The sequence below is a fragment of the Artibeus jamaicensis genome, unplaced genomic scaffold, assembly GCF_021234435.1.
Source record: "Artibeus jamaicensis isolate MK-2021 breed Jamaican fruit bat unplaced genomic scaffold, CSHL_Jam_final contig_519, whole genome shotgun sequence".
NCBI lineage: Eukaryota > Metazoa > Chordata > Mammalia > Chiroptera > Phyllostomidae > Artibeus > Artibeus jamaicensis.
The window spans coordinates 54,325,323-54,342,311 of record NW_026521871.1 but is presented as its reverse complement, the minus strand read 5'-3'; the positions used below and the strand labels follow the sequence as shown (position 1 = coordinate 54,342,311).

The window sequence follows — 16,989 nt, the reverse complement described above, 5'->3', positions numbered from 1 at the left end:
ATGAGTAAATCCACAGAAACAGAAAGCAGATTAGTGACTGCCAGTGCCTGGGAAAAGTGGAGAGTAAATGCTTAATGGGTACCAGGTTTCCTTTTGGGATATTAGAACTAGATGAAGATGACGGGCGCACAACACTGCAAAGGTACCAAGTATCACTGAATTGCATACTTTAAAATGGATAATTTTAGGTGAATATAACAGTTTAAAAAGGTGGGGGAGATTGAGTGTGTGTCAGGGAAACAAATCCTAACTGTATGTGAACAGAGCCTGGAACTGGCAGTTTTTTCTTTAGGGTGATCCATCAGACTCAAGGGCCTCCAAAATCACTGATGAGGTCAGCCCAATCTTACGTGCTCTAAAAGCCCCGTTTCTCCCAACGTTATTCTATTCCGTAAAAATAAGGCGATTTTGCCCACAGACAAGGGAGGGGCTGGGCTGACTGTTCTACATATACACATTTAATTAACCCCCCCCCCCGCCATGTGCGGCACACTTATCCCTTTTAGCCTCTGTCAGTCATACCAGAGCCCACAGCCTCTCTGAAGATCTGCTGGGCAAACTGTTTTCCATGTACCAGGATGTCCCCAGAACACGTTCTCTTTATTATGAGCTGATAACAGGTATATGCCTTTTCTTTCATTTTTATAATATTGAAAAATCGAGGAGCACCCCATATTTACCTAATGCTCTTTAATCATTTCTCTCTCCCTGCCTTCTGCAACTCTCCAGGTAACCACTGATTTAATTTCCTTTACAACAGATTAGTTGGCATTTTCTAGAATCTTATATAATTGAAATCACAAAGTGTTTACTCTTTGTTCCCCCTGAGCCCCCCATGCAGCAGTTATTTTGAGATTCACCTGTGAGGCTTATGTAAGCAGCCCCCTCTTTCTACACTGCTGACAATACGTTGTCCCACGGCATGCCACTCTGCATTCACCTGTTTGTGAATACTTGGGTTGTTTCCAGTTTTTGGCCCTCACATTAATAAAACTGCTACAGACATCTGAATATCAGACAAATAAAAACAAATGGAGGGGGCCCTCATGGGTGTGGCTCTGACTGTTGGGCGTCATTCCACAAACCAAAAGGTCACTGGTTCTATTCCTGGTCAGGGCACATGCTTGAGTTGCAGGTTTGGTCCCCAGTTGGGGCAGGTACAAGAGGCAACTGATCAATGTTTCTCTCCCTCCCTTCCCCTCTCTCTAAAAATAAACAAAATCTTTAAAACAACAACAACAAATGAACAGAGGACAAAGGTATATGAAAGCAGCCAACCATTTTGAAGCAGAAACCATTGTCAATAAGCTAGCAAAAAGGTTTGACTGTGTTCTATTACAGTGTCACTAAATTCACAACTTTCAAAACATTCACATTGTATTTAGGATACAGATACTATTAGTCATTTTTACAGTTAGGCATTATCAACAGGAACATAAGAACCCACTTCGATCTTGATAATCACTGAACTATGAAAGTACATTTGGTCATCAAAAATACTACAGGAAACCTACCCAACTCTACAGTAGTTGGTAGTAGATATCTATTCCCACTTTGGTTACAAAACCAGTACTCTGAATGTTGGACACATCCTTTCAACAGCAGTGTAGAGGCACACTCCTCCCTCCTCACTTTGATAACCCCAAGCATTACATAATATTTTTTTGTACTTCCACATGAATATAAAGTAAAATACCCCATCTCACCTCTGAAGAGTCTATTTCATTACATCTGCATGAAGTCCAGGCTCCTGTATCAGAATTGCCAAAACAAATTCTGACATGCACCCCACAGTGGGAACCACACATCCATTAGGTATATCCCATCTCTATGCAGAAATCAGCTGGCTCCATGGAAGCCCTTTGACAAGTATGTCCTCTATTTATAAATGGGAGCATACAGAAATAGAGCTCTGGGTTAACTGTTAACTTTTGCATTTATTGACTGGGCTTACACAATCAGATCAACAATAAGCAACACTTACTGAGAACAAAACATAACCAAGCATTTTGGTACGTGTTATTATGCAAAGGAAAAAACCTTGGCCTCTATCTCAAAGAGTTCAAGCCCTGGTTTACAAACTACTAATGTGCAGTAACTCCAAGTACATACCAAGAAACATGCACACAGTGGTACAGAGACAAGAGTGTCCAACTCTGCCTCAGGATCGAAGGAGGGCTTCATGGGAGAAGGGAATCAAGGGCAAATCTTCAGTTTCCAGCTTGGTGAATGATGGTAACAACAATTAATATAGAGAATCCAGGAAGCAAGTTTAATGGCAATGGAGTTATTTCTTATAAAAGGAGGCAAGGCTACACAGAGATGTTAAGAGCATTGAAGAGACCGGTAAAAGCCTACAGCAAAGGCTAAATGAGAATGGGTAGAGCAAGTACTGGCCAGAAAAGAAACTGCTAGTCAAAAAGAGTGACTTCCCCAGATAGAGGGACCCCTCTCTATTCAGGGTTATAAGAACAGCTTTCTCCTATTAAAAATCCTCAAACATACCTCTCACTCATCCTGCCTGTATTTTTCTCTATTTATGGTTGATAACTTGTAGTTATCACAGTAAAACCATCTCATGTTTATAAAGGTTTGTGATAGTTCAAAGAAAAGCTTCTAAATTCTTAGAATTCATGTCAGTTTATCAAGTCATTTCAAAAGGAGCAACATAAGAAACTTCTTGCTATCTCACTTTGCATTTCCCAAATCTTTCCTATAACTCTTGTCTCTTTTGGGCAGAGAAAGCTAATCCTTCACATTTTTCCTAGAGTAGTAGCGGCGAGGACAAAGTAAAAACAAGAGAGGAAAGAGAAAGAGCAAATGCACGCGTGCACACCAGGGAAACAGAGCTAGAGACGGAGAAAAAGTTAAAGTAAGTGGGGGGGGGGTGCCTCAATAACAAGGACCCCCAAATCAACTAAACATTTCATTAAGTAGTGCTATCAACACAAAGAACAAGATCAGATACCATGGCAAACCAGAAACGTAGGAACAACAGACAGGCTACATATATCCCTGTACCATTTTCCTGGTCCCAATTCAAAATTCAGTTTGCATAATTTTTACTTTTCTTATTAGTGAGCCCCAGGAGAAGGGCACCAGAAGTTCCAGATGAAGGCAAGAGAATCCCAGGTACATGACCCAAATACCACATGCACACTAGGAGTCATCGGTCAGCAATATGTCACCTAGAGCCTTCCTCCACGGGGCTCCTACTCCATGACTCAAACAGCACAATTCTAACGAAGTGTTGTAAGGAACCCCAGCAAACGTGTGAAAACAATATTCCCACTGTATGGGAAACATACAGCTTCCCCCAAAACTTAAGCATTTATTTGAATACTCGTGTGCCAGGCACTTGATAAGCACCACCTCATTTAATGCTCTAAAGGAGATATTGTTATTACTATTCTGTAGATGAGAAAACTAAAATACAGGGATACTGACCTGGCTGGTATGGCTCAGTGGATTGAGCGCGGACTGAAAACCAAAGGGTCGCTGGTTCAATTCCCAGTCAGGGCACATGCCTGGGTTGCAGGCCAGGTCTCCCAGTGGAGGCCATGTGAGAGGCAACCACACATTGATATTTCTCTCTTTCTCCCTCCCTTCCCCTCTCTAAAAATAAATAAATAAAATCTTTTTACAAAATCAAAAATAAATAAAATACAGAGATATTGAGAAAGTTTACCAAGGTCACATTATATTAAATGGTAGAAAAGGGACTGAAGCTCAATCAGCTGAGTACTAGCCAAGGCTCTGGCTAAGTTCCAACATACACAAGGCCACATTCCATGAAAATGCTCACAGCAATATAACCATTCCAATAAAACTGTTGTAACACATAAGAATTCGCCTAAATGCCCAATGGGAAAAGCTTGAGGAAATTATGGCTCAAGAACAAGATGGTGTAGTATACAGCCATTTAAAGTAATCTGACAATGAAGTAAAAATGGGAAAATGTTTGAAATATACATGAAAATACATGTACATACTGATTACTAGAATGTAACATTGATCAGAGTTGGGATTTTTGTTTATTTTGTTCACAGCTATTTTTCCCAGTGCCTGGCACAAATAGTAGGTTCAACAATATTGGTTAAATGAATGAATGAATGAATGAATGAATGAAAGAACCACAGCACAATAATATTATGTATGAGTATGTACAATATCTGAAGGATAATAAACAAGGAAGAAAATTTATTTTAGGTTAATGAAATTATGAATGATATTCTTTCTTTAATATTGCAGTAACACCAACAAGAAATTAAATATAAATAAATTCAGGATTAAGACACATGTGGGATTAGAGTTACCCTTTGGTTACATATGGCTTACATGGTTCCTAAGGCACAACAAAAAGACTAGAATGAAAACTGGCCTTGACTCTGATGAAGAGCTTCTTTTCTGGAAGGTAGTGAGCATGTTGTGTGTGGTGCCAAGTACACAGTGAGCACACAAAGTCAATGATGACAATAACCTTTGTAAACTGGCAAGACAGGGACAAATCTAGCACTAGTTGTACTCAGGCAATTCTCAATGTCACTCTGGACATTTCTCATCTCCCTTTTAAAAATAAATTTACACATCACCAGTAAAATACAAATCAGACTTCTACACTGAAAGCATTGTGAAATATCGCAACATACCCACTAACACCCAGCTATTTGGAACACAGGAATTTAATCTAGATTCTACTAAGATACAGGCATGCAAAGAAACCTGACATCAGGTTATAAAAATAGAAATCAGATGGCTGCTCAGCACACAAATAGTGTTACTATGCCTGGTTTAAAGATACTTTAACCTGAGTAATAACAAAAACAAACATTTAATTCATATATATATATAAATAAAAATAATGCCTTAAAATTCAGCTTTTTATTAAAAAGTTGATTTAATAAATGAAATTTAAAGCACTGTCAGATATACAAAAATTTGGTGCCACTTAGAGAAAGACTAAATATAAGGTACTTTGTGTTAAGAACAGCAATTGCGTGTTAAAAGTGGCAAATACATAGAAACCAGGTTGTTTTAACTGGAACTATTAAAGACTTTTGCACTTAAGAATCAGAAGCCTTGAAAACTCATTATGATTCATCCACGAAGGGGAATAACCATCTACCAAAAAAAACCTTACGACATTTTCCAGCCACATTCTGCTGAATAACAGATTGTAAAACAAATTCAAGCAAGAGGAGGGCAGAATGGTGTTTCAGGGAATATTTTCCCAGTACTATCTCAGTTAACATAGCAATTCAAAGAGCAAGAAGAACAGTAATAAACACAGTGAAAATAACCAGTTTATTTCTCCAACCCTACCTGGGAAATACCAGGCTTGAGAAGTGAGCAGCACAGTTCAGTGTTTAAAAGATCTGTTCCTTCCTTCCAATAGTAAAGACACTTCAGATTGCATTACGACCCTCCACATTTCATTCCTTTCACCTGCGCACCTTAGTCTCCCACCCCAGCCCAGAAGGGAACCTTCCTATCTTCACACTTATCAAACCACTGGGTCTGGACTTGTTACCTGCACAGCCCTTCCACCGCACCTGTAAAGCTCAGATGGCTCACTGTACGTTCGACCTAGCCCAAAGTGAACCTCTCTTCTCCCTTTCTTAAGCAAGTGGGTGGGGCCCAGAACAACAATGAGACTCTCTGGCCCACACCCCTAACAGGCTGCTGAGAGGAGTGCACCCTGCAGCAGACCCTTCTGGTCCATCACCTAGGAAGGAGGCCTGGGCTCTACCAGAGCTGGGCCCCTTCCTGAACAGTTTGATAACAAATGTCTCATAAGGGTCACAAAACAGTATTAACAGGATTCACTGCAGGCCAAAATTCTTTTTGGCTATTGTACACATTGTATTAAAAATGCCTCTTATTACTAGAAAGGGCCTCTCCCACCTATAACAATAATAAAATAATCTTTGTGTAAGTTTCATATAAATATGGTGTATAAAAAAGGAAACTCTGTTTTCTTGAAAGACTCATACATGATTGCTACAAGTATTTGTCATCACCCTCCTAGAACACAATACTTCACTCGCGATCATCTCTCTCACTACACCTCTGTAGGATGACAGCTCTTCTGTATAACATGCTTCTTGTTTTGCCGTTATTTGAACAACAGCAGTCTGCCCCGCCACCACCAACAGATAAGCATTTTCTCTGTGGTTTATCCTCAGCCTTTGATCTGATTTTCTGGGCATTTTCCTTTCTCAATTAATGCCCTTACTCATGAACTAGTCCCAGAACACATACAGTTACCTGTTCTCAGCCCAGAGGACCTCAGTAAAACTAAAAGCTCAGTGTCACAGAGAGTTGGGGTTTTTCTACTTAAGAAACATCCAATCTGCCCTGGCCAGCGTGCCTCAGTGGACTGAGCACTGGCCTGCGAACCAAAGGGTTGCTGGTTAGATTCCCAGTCAGCGCACATGCCTGAGTTGTGGGCCAGGTCCCCAGTTGGGGGCGCGAGAGAGACAACCACACACTGATGTTTCCCTTTCTTTCTCTGTTCCCCTCTGTCTAAAAATCAATTAAAATAAAATCTTAAAAAAAAAGACATCAAATCCCAAAAGGCAATAAAAGGCTTAGTTTTATGCTAGACTATGGCTCAATGAGCAACTGCCAACACACACAAAATGAGTAACACAGACAGGAGTAACTGAAAAATTCAAGCCATTCCTCAAACTTAAGACAGCTTTTGTTCATGGACAGCTTTTTGAAAAACTAATTTTAAACAACATGCATGTCACATTTCCCACTAGCCGAATAGCACCTATATCATATGAAAAAATGAACTATCTCAGCATGTCACGGACCTGTACAAATAGCACCATGACCAATGGGGAAATTCAGTAGTGATTTGGGAGATGATGACTACTGATCTTGACTCAGAGACACAGGCAAAAAGGGAGCTACTGCAGCCAAAGCACTTGTGAACAGCATTTTGTCAACTCAGCACTTAATTATCCCATTCCATCTCAAAAATATTCATTATAAAAATAAAAACACTGTTTTGTAGCCCATCTAAAACAGGAAGATTTTGTGTGACTCCTTTATTTATTTTCCACTGTGCAGCCCACGCCAGTGCCTGCAGCCTATGGGCGGAGGCCAGGCAGTGGTTGGAGGCTACTTTGCTCTGGTGTGGGACACTAAGAGAGACCCAGAGGGACGGGCCTGCCATAAATCCAAACCCATGCATCTTCTTCATTCTTAACCATGCTGTTTCTGCCTAGCCTCTCTGGTCAAATGCCCAACCCACTCAGAACATCGTCAAGTCCCTTTACAGGCAGCCAAGCCACCTAAAGAGCCAGGATGCTTGCTGCCCAGGCCCAGAATGAAAATGATCTAAGTCACTCCTCAATAAGGGGGGAAAAATCTATCTTCTAACGTCATCTGAATTTCCATGGGTTATTTTCCTTTTTGTCCCATTTTCTATTAATCTTCCTTGTATTTCAACTTTCTTCCATCCCTTTTTATTCCTTCTTCTCTGTTCCAAGTTCTTTTGCTCCTTCTTTTCAAGACCTTGAGGGCCAGAATACCCTTTCATGACAGTAGAGAAGGATATACACCAGGAACTAGGGAATCTAGCTCACACCAGCTAGTCTTCAACAGTTGGCAAAATCCACAAGTATCCAAGAAATAATTCAATGTCTACTATGGATGAAACACTGTGACAGGAAGGATGGGGCATACAAAGTATAAAGCAGTTTCTGCCCTCCAATAAGTAATGTTCTAGTTGAAGAAACCACGCAACAATATGTGGAAAAGGTTAAACACGTGGGCTGTAATGTCTGGGTACTGAGACTAAAGGCACAACCACGGTTTTCTAGGGGTTGTTAAGGAAACTCACTCAGGGGAAGTACGAGCTAGACCCTGAAGGAGCCCTGAAGGACTAAAAGGCAAGGAAGGGCTTCCTAGGGAGAGAAGGCTTTTCAGAGGGCTGACCATATGTCAGCATAATAAGGACAGATGTAAAATGGTTGTATATATTTTACCACACACACACAAAAAAAAAGATGGAAAGAGAGGTGCCTGGGCCCCTCACCAGTCTCTAGCAGTGCAGGAAAGTTGGCACAGAGGGTCTGACAAACTGAAAATTCCTACGAATAGATGGAAACACTCATAGGAACTTAGTCAACGGGGACTGTCCAACACACAGCCACACACTTGACAATTTCTCTTCTAATTTTAAACACCAACATTGTATATAACCTGGCAATATGATTAAAGCAAAAGAAGATAGCTGACCAAATGGGGAGAGGTGTGCAGGGTGGGGAAGAAAGAAACCTGATGCCTCTTTTTATTAGGGCAATGCCATCTAGAAACACAAGTCCCACAGCTTTGCTACAGCTATGCTATGGTGCAGAAATCCCAAACCTGGAGGTTCTAAGGGGTCTCCTTTCTCCAGAGTTTTTTCTGTTAAGCACAAAAAAGAAAGTCGGCGATCACCTCAAGAAGTGAGTCACAAAAAACCTCTAGCATTCAGCTTCTAGATAGTTGCTAAAAAAGCCCTGAGTATCTAAATCCCAGGTTAGACTTTGCTGACCACCAGGGAGAAAAACCTAAACTAGCAGATAACTGTTAGAGAAACCATACACGACACACTTTAGTTATTTCCATTTAAATACCAACAAGAAGATTATTTGATTGAAATCACACCAATGTACCCTTGACCTTCAATTTGAGCAGAACACAAAGTCCATATAATAGTTCCTGAAGGAAGGTCAAAGAAAATAGTAAAATAAGAAAAATATCCTCATTTTCACACAATGGCCAACATAGAGAATAAAGAAACATGGTGGGAAATTGTCTACATGACCATAAAAATATTCATAGTACATAATGCCCTATGTGACTATACTATATACTAGTGCAGTATTACTCACCACAAAATGGTCATAGTGAGGACAGTAACTGGCCTGAGGTACAAGACATTGAAAAGCACAACAGTTTAAGTTTAGTTAAAAATACCGTGCTTGATGGAATAACCAACTTTATTAATTCTTTAAAATTTCCATATTAACAATCCCCTCAAATAAGTGAAATACAAACTATGAGAACTTATTTTATTCTTGTATTTATTGCTATAAGATTTCTTCCAACATTAGATTAGTCACCAGCATATGAAACAAATGAGGTCATTAGCCCAGAGGCACTGGTTATTGAAGGCAAACCAGGTACCTAGGCACTTCTCAAGACATTTATCAGTCACTCGACATGGCTGTGTAGAAAGAAGATGGTGATTCTGATGCTTATCATATCTTAATAAAGTTTCATAAGACTCACATTCTTAAACAAGTGTTAATTTGCAATGACTGCTTCTACATACTTCTTCTGGTCCATTGTTCCTGAATCTACCCTGCTTTCTAATTCTTAGCAGTCTGGGAAACTGAGGGTCTTAGATATGCATGTATTAGAAAACAAGGTAAAAATGATGCAACATATACTCAAATTTGTTTTCAAGTTACAGGGCCATTCCATCAGTCTAGAGGAAACATTAGTTAGCAACAGCTCAAATTCAGATTTAAGATTTAATTAAGGGGGGATTACCCTTGGCATTGACAACACTGCTCACCTTTAGGACAGAGGCTAAGCTGGTCATGTGCTCATTGAGAGCACCCTCGGACTCTTTGTAGGTCAGGCAAGTAAACTGGTACTCCTCAGGATCAAAGGCATCAGCCCCCTGCTGCTCCACATCGCTGGCTACTCCCACATAATAGTCCTCTATGTCCCCAGGGTCCTCGTCCTCTTCCTCCTCTTCACAATTTGGGTCATAGTCCTCTTCATTGCTGTCAGACCCCTGGCTATTCATGTCCACAGACATCTTAGCATCCAGCCAAGTTGCAAATCAGGAAAGCAGGGTTTTTTTCCCTCCCCCCAATCTTTACCACTTTCTCAAATACATTAGTGTTTTTGTCTTCTAAGGAAGAAAAAGAAAAAAAAATGCATGTTACTTTCGCTGTGAGAAGTTGTAACAGAAGTCATTCAAGAATCAAAGTGGCACAGCCCTGGCCCTACTCCCACTATGGCCTATTCCCAACTCTTCTCTCATACAGGTAGCCTCCCCTCATCAAAGGGAAACCCTTTCCTAGAGGGGCAGAAGTGGCTGACAATGGTAACTTCACGTGAAGGCCATAGCAGGAAAAAGTAAGGCTGCTGTCTGTCAATGAGTCCCTCCTGCCAGAATCTTTAATAGAGAAGCACATCCCCACAGCTGCCGACAGGGGAAGCAATGTAAAGGCTGAACTACCAAAGTTTATAATCGATTTGCTAATCACACCCCACTTAATGGTGACAAAGATAGTACATAAATAGGGACACGGTTCCCACTATAATAGCTAGGAAAAAAAATCACTATTTCACAGACATCACTCTCAGATATCTAGAAAGCAGTTGCATAGTTACTAAAGAAAACAAGTCACATAGCTCTTCAACATCTTCCTCTGGCCGGCAAAGTTAACTGACTCAGTCTTAAAGGTTTTTTTTATGCATCCTTTAAATGGGGTACTTAGGGGCAAAGAAACTGACCGGATAATGAAGGAAAACTACAGATATCAAGGCTAGGGAAAACCAGAATCTATTTAGGGTGAAAAGATCAAATGAAAACAGCTACTGAAAAATCTTCACAGTTGCCCTGTGTGGCTCAGTGGATTGAGCACTGGCCTGCAAACCAAAAGGTTGCTAGTTCGATTCCTAGTCAACGCACATGCCTGGGTTGCATGCCGTTCCCGGTGGGGGTTGCAGGAAAGACAACCACACACTGACATTTCTCTCCCTCTTTCTCCCTCCCTTATCCTCTCTCTAAAAACAAATAAAATATTTAAAAAGAAAAAGAGAAATCCTCACAGTTCAAAATATTAATCACATATAAATGAACAAATACTAGTTGAGAAAGCAAAATAATCATAAGCACTAACTTCAACTCAAAGATTTTGGCAAATACCCATTAACTTCTCCACATAAGTACTATTTCAAGTGGTCATTTCCAAGAAATAATATCGAATAGTGACCTAAATCTAAAAACAAACCTTAAAATACATACAACAGCATTTAAATTGAATGGTATGTAAATAATTTACACAGACAAATCTGAATTAAATAAAAATGTAAAGTCTATTTGTAGATAATCTCTAAAAAAATTAAGCCAAAGATTAAAAATGCATTATACGAAATATATAACCAGTCTAAAGGGCTATAGAGCCACATTTTAATGATAAAATTTTAAATAAATTCAGTGAATCTAGGTTTGATGTTAACTATAAATGCCCAATTTTTAAAAATGTTAGAGAACAGTAATGTAATATTTGCAATTTCACTTTTAATAAGATATTTTATATGGTAGAACCACCAATTCACAACTGAACTTAACTATGGTAGTTTTCCTTTAGAAAAAAGTTAAACTTTAAAATACAAATACCTGTAATCCTTGAAGATCTTTCAGAAAGATGTCACCCAAATAGTCTGTCATATGATTTCCATCTAAAACAAAAAGAGAAATTTCTAATTATATATATTTAAATTGGTTCCCTACTTTTGCAAATTTATTTTTTAAAAAGCAAAGACATTAAAAGGACGAGCAGGAAGGGACCAGAATAACTATGAAATTACAACTGACCCCTGAACGTAGGTCTGAACTGCATGAGTCCACTTATATGTGGATTTTTTTCAATCAATACTATATATTTTCTCTTCATCATCACTTTCTTAACATTTTATTTTCTCTAGCTTACCTTATTTGTAACAGTATAACATATAATACGTGTAAATACAAAATGTGTTCATTAACATTTATGTTATTGGTCGATAGTACACTATGAAGTATTTAAGAACTTAAAAGTTATACACAGCCGTGGCTGGGGAGCCCACTTAGTCAGAGCATCATCTAGATATGCCAAGGTTGCAGGTTCGATGGCCAGTCAGGGCACATACAAGAAGCAACCAATGAATGCATAAATAAGTGAAACAACAAATCAAGGTTTCTCTCTCCCTCTAAAAATCAATTTAAAAAAAGTTATACATAGATTTTACACTGTGCAAGGGGCAATGCCTCTAATCCTCGTATTGTTCAAGGGTCAACTGTATTTTCTTGTATGTCCCACAGAAATCCATTTCTCATAATTATATTGACAAACTATGTGGTCCTCTTAAAAAAAAGAAGGTATTCAAAGTAAAGAGCTGACAATAATCTAACTTGGGTACTGATGATGGAAACGTATACCCAATTCCCTCCCTCAATTTAAAAGCCAACCTGTTGTACAATCCTAAATGTGGTCAAAATAAATTGCAACCGACTTAAAGCTGGATTTTTACTACGAATTCCCTCCACTGTGATAATATAACACTTACTGAATACTGCCAATATTTCAGATCTCACTTTACTCACACAAAAAAATTATTTTCAAATAAACAATGTCCCCTACAGGATGACACTAGGCAATACTAACACCCATTTCCCACCTCTCTTCTGACATGTTCAAGGGCCACTTGCTTATTCAATTAGCTACTTTATGTCTATTTCTTAATCCTTCACGATTTCTTGGAAAACAAGAGCTTACAACTTCTAAACATAAAACAAGCAAATATAACCTAAATGAAAAGCAGTCTGAATAACTGCGGCACATTATTTTCGAAATAATGGAGGAACTGATTTTTTAAAAATCTTTTTTCTTTTACTTGTATTTTTATGTAAGATACTGTGTACTGAGCAAACAAAATCTGTGAATATTGCTCCTATCCACAAAGTATCACTACCAATAAATAGCTCTCTTGTAATTAGAGCCAATTTCAGGTCGGAGTCATTCTCAGCAAATCTTCACAACCCTACAAAGTGGCTGTCACCTACTTCTCACAGATGAGAAAGCTCAAGTTCAAAAAAGTAACTTGCCCACACTGCTGGCAACCAGAAGACACCAGTGACATTCACCCACCAGATTCGTGGTCTTTGGTGATTCCTAACCCCCCACCCTTCCGGGGAGCCTAATATTATCCACAAAGTTACCTCCAGAATCACAGCAAAAGAGCACACCTTTCCCTTTCCCTGGATTCCTCTTCAGGATTTGGGCTTACAGGTTGCCCAGGCTGCTCATCAACTAAATATTCAAGAGGCAGAGGAAAACTTCAGGTTCCCCTCCTACAAGGGAACCTGAAAAAAGAGAACACCATTTAGTACTTACTGGGTGTTCTAGGTTCACATTTAAATAAACACTTAACTTTTAATCTTTTACTATTCTACTTGAAAGAGTGCTGACATCGCTCAAAGGGGCATGTCACTGCCTCATTAACAGAACTAATGACAGCACTTTAATTTCCTTAGACGTTGAACAGAGGTTTTTTGGTGAATCTGGCGATGTTTATTTCAGATATAATTTTTAGCCCTGAACGGTCATTTAAAGTCTACATCTCCGAAGAAAACTACCTGACACGAAAATATTATATGAACCTGCAACTTAGTTTGAAAACTCATACTTTTCAAAGCTATGTCTAAATTGTCAAGTGCAGTAGCTGTTAGCCACATGTGTTTTGTTCAATTTTAACTTAAAAAGTAAATAAAATTTAAAATGTGGCTTTTCAGTCGCACTGAAACAGTAACAAGTCAAATGCTAATGGCTATCCTACTCAACAGCGAAGGTAAAGAATACGTCCATTGGGGCAGAAAGTTCCACGGGGCAGAGCAACCAACAATCGGTACTGAGTGGAAGTCATACGAGAACACTGTCTTTCCCGCGGCTGGCACAGTGGCGTCCCGCGAGGCGGCGACGCAGCTCCTGGGCCGCAGGTGCCTTCCAAGGCGCCGAGATATCTGCGAGGAATGGAGCCCACGCGCTGCGGGACCCTTCACAGGCGGACGTTAACTAACCACGCGGGCCGCACTGCGAGACCTCCCAACACTGACTCGAGTGGGGAGCCCGGAGGCGGCGCGTTCTCCTGCGCGCCCGTTGGGGAGGGCCCAGATGTACCGGCGCCAGTCGGTCAGAGGCGATGGCCTCTGACCTCTCCGCGAGCTGAGAAGGCGTTAGGAGGAGAAATAAACGAAGACGCCGGGCACTCGCCAGCTCGCTCGCCTCGGCCACCTAGTTCAGCCGCCCCTCAGCAGACGGCGGCGGGAGTTCACATAAAGTACCGGCTGCCGGAGGCGCTGAGGCCTCCCAGGCGACGACGAAGGCGGAGCCCCGGCCAAGCTTGGGAGGTGCGCGAAGAGCCCACCCCCCTCCCCCGGCCCGCCGGGTAAACAAGGCCGCAGCTCTGTCCTCACACTTACCGGGGGTCGCGGTCCCTCGGCCGCTGAGTCCGGGCGGGCCGGACTGGGTCAGGCCGGACCAGAGGGAACGGACCCTGGCGGGACGGCAGCGGCTGCTGCGGCCGACGCCGGTCAGGGCCCGCGCTACTTCCTCCGCCGGAGCGTTCTCCGCAACTCCGGAAGTGCTCCGTGTGTCTGCGTCACTTCCGGCCCAGGGTCGGCCCAGGGTCGACCCGCGGTCGCCGGGGTCGCCGCGGGCGCGGGGTAATAATTACCCTTTGGTACACTTGCTTGTAGCCCAGTGCTCGGTCCCAGAGACTGCCCTGGTGGGCACGCCTGGCTCCGAGGGATACGGAAAGTCGCAAAGTAGAGGGTTTGGCTTACTGCAGCGTGGTCACAACATCGCTTCCTGCTTTCGGATATCAGCGCTACACGCCGGGATACTTTTAACCAGCGTGTTTCTGATGGACTCCTCACTGTGCTGTTTGTACTCGAGTGCTGGACATAGTTATAACTTGGCGTCTGTGGAGTGGATAAAGGACTATCGTTTTTCGCAGGGCCTTTGGGTCAGCGCGCCGGGGCTGCATTACGCCTATACTTTGAGGCCGTCGCCTAGGTGTCCCCTGAGCAGCCGAACTCTCCGCACCCTGATTCGCTGTCCAGTTCTTCCTCTTCCCATTCAACATACGAGTCAATCTAAACTTCCTTGCTGCACATCTTTTTTCAAACAGTATAGGAAGTACTAGTTGTGACTTGTTGTGCTTTCTAGGACCTGTTGTCAACTGTTAAGGATAGATTGAGCCACGGAGGCCCACTCAACTTGCTGCTGCACGAGTGGAAACGCCATTGTGAAGCCGGTGATGTTAGGGAGTGCCCTAGCCTGTGCAAGTGCATGGATAACCCAAGCCATTCCCACCCATGCATTAGTCATATACGTAATGATATTCGAGATATCTTTGAGTAATGGGGCTCTCTAATTTAGTTCTTGCTTCTTGTATGTACTGGTGTATGAGATTCAGCTTCCAGTTTCAGAACATGTGCCTAAATCAGGTGAAAATACGTACTAAGAAAGACCCAAATTAATTTGGAGTGAAAATTAATAGTAATAAGTTAAAGTGTATTGTAGGATTATGGATTTTGTATATATCAGCATCATAAAAGTGTACTTACTACATAAAGTGTACATCATAATCCACTGGTCTTACTACATTTGTTTTGAGAAAACATCCCTTTAAATTATTAGCAAAGGACCCAAATTATATTTTCTGCAAATAAAATGTCAATTAGAGGTTCTCACTTCGAGTTACTGGTAATAAATCCTCTCCCGTGAATAAAGGGGAAACAAGTTTTTCTGTAGAATTATTCCATTTGCAAAATAGAAAAATGAGGTCACTCACATATCTAGCACACTGGTATACATACAATATATTGCAATCCTATGTATTATCCTTGTCTGCTTGTCTTTCCCCCAGTACAGATCCAACCTGTTTTTCAATATTACTCCATTAAATAAACATTTATTGAGCTAATGATAATAACAATTCTATTTTTTTTAAGATTTTATTTTATTTTTAGAAAGAGGGGAAAGGAGGGAGAAAGAGAGGAAGACATCAATGTGCAAGAGAAACGATCAGTGCCTCTCACATATACTCAGCTGGGGATCTGGCCACCAACCCATGCATTTGCCCTAACAGGGAATGGAATCAGCAACCTTTCAGTTTGAAGCTGGCACTCAGTCCACTGAGCCACACCAGCCAGGGCATTAATGACATTTTTAACTCCCCAGGAAATAAAGATTTAAAAATTAAGCCAAGCCCTAGGCCCAGTAGTTCAGTTGGTTAGAGTGTCTGCGATATGCCATTGTTGCAGGTACAATCCCTTGTCAGGGCACACACAAAAAGCCACCAGTGGCCCTGGCTGGTGTAGCTCAGAGGATTGAGTATGGGCTATGAACCAAACAGGGTCACCCTGTTTGATTCCCAGTCAGGTCACATGCCTGGGTTGCAGACCAGATCCCCAGTGAGGGGCATGAGAGAGGCAACCACACATTGATATTTCTTTCCTTCTCTTTCTCCTTCCCTTCCCCTCTCTCTAAAAGTAAATAAAATATTTTTTAAAAAACCGCCACCGATGAATGCATATTTAGGTGGAACGACAAATTAATGTTTTTCTCTCTTTACCTTTTTTCTTTATCTCTAAAAATCAATTAAAAATAAAAACAATTTTATTTGTAAAAGCAATTTCTCTAGATTCTTCCTTAAGAATATATCCAGAATCCAAATATTCTTCACCACCTCCTCTGCTATGCCCTGATTCAAGCCAGCATTTCTGACCATGATCTTTATCCTCGACACGTCCGGCTTTTTCCTTGCTCCCTACAGTCTATTCTCACCCAGGAGTCAGAGGGCTCCTATTAACTCTTAAGTCAGACTATCTCTTCCTTGCTCAAAACCCCAGAATGGCTCCCTTCAAAAGGGAAGCTGCTGTCCTCACAGTGACAAAGTCTGCCTTGTACGCTATCATCACCTCCACGTCTTCATCAGCTACTACTTGCTCTCCCTTGCTCTGCTGTAGTCACGAAGGTCTCCCTGTGGCTTCTAACAGACCAGGCACAGACCATCTCAGGGCTTTTGCATTTTATTTTCCTCTGCTTTGGAAGGTCCCTCAATCTCCAAACCCATGGACAGGACTCACTTCCTCACCTTCTCAGGTCTTGAATCCAGTCACGCTAGTGAAATCTTACCTAA

The 16,989-nt window shown here is 41.3% G+C and overlaps 1 protein-coding gene and 1 non-coding gene across 11 annotated transcripts in view; both read right to left on the bottom strand.

Annotated features, from left to right (window-relative positions):
• ARIH2 (ariadne RBR E3 ubiquitin protein ligase 2) overlaps positions 1-14,432 on the bottom strand; it is a 48,690-nt gene extending 34,258 nt beyond the window's left edge. The window contains exons 1-4 of one of the 10 annotated variants that reach the window (XM_037128638.2): positions 14,264-14,432; positions 13,004-13,147; positions 11,423-11,484; positions 9,581-9,925 (exon numbers count right to left, since the gene is read on the bottom strand). In XM_037128638.2, the coding sequence (XP_036984533.2) occupies positions 9,581-9,829 (249 nt within the window). In that variant the 5' untranslated portion in view covers positions 9,830-9,925; positions 11,423-11,484; positions 13,004-13,147; positions 14,264-14,432. Of the gene's footprint in view, positions 1-1,706; positions 1,853-9,580; positions 9,926-11,422; positions 11,485-13,003; positions 13,148-14,263 lie in introns of those variants that run through there. The other 9 variants (XM_037128636.2, XM_037128637.2, XM_037128641.2 and 6 more) reach the window with 9 other exon arrangements.
• On the bottom strand, positions 7,071-7,202 carry LOC119036757 (small nucleolar RNA SNORA42/SNORA80 family). Its single transcript, XR_005080053.2, has one exon. It is a non-coding gene; the product is annotated as a small nucleolar RNA SNORA42/SNORA80 family (small nucleolar RNA).
• Positions 14,433-16,989: the final 2,557 nt, after the last annotated feature.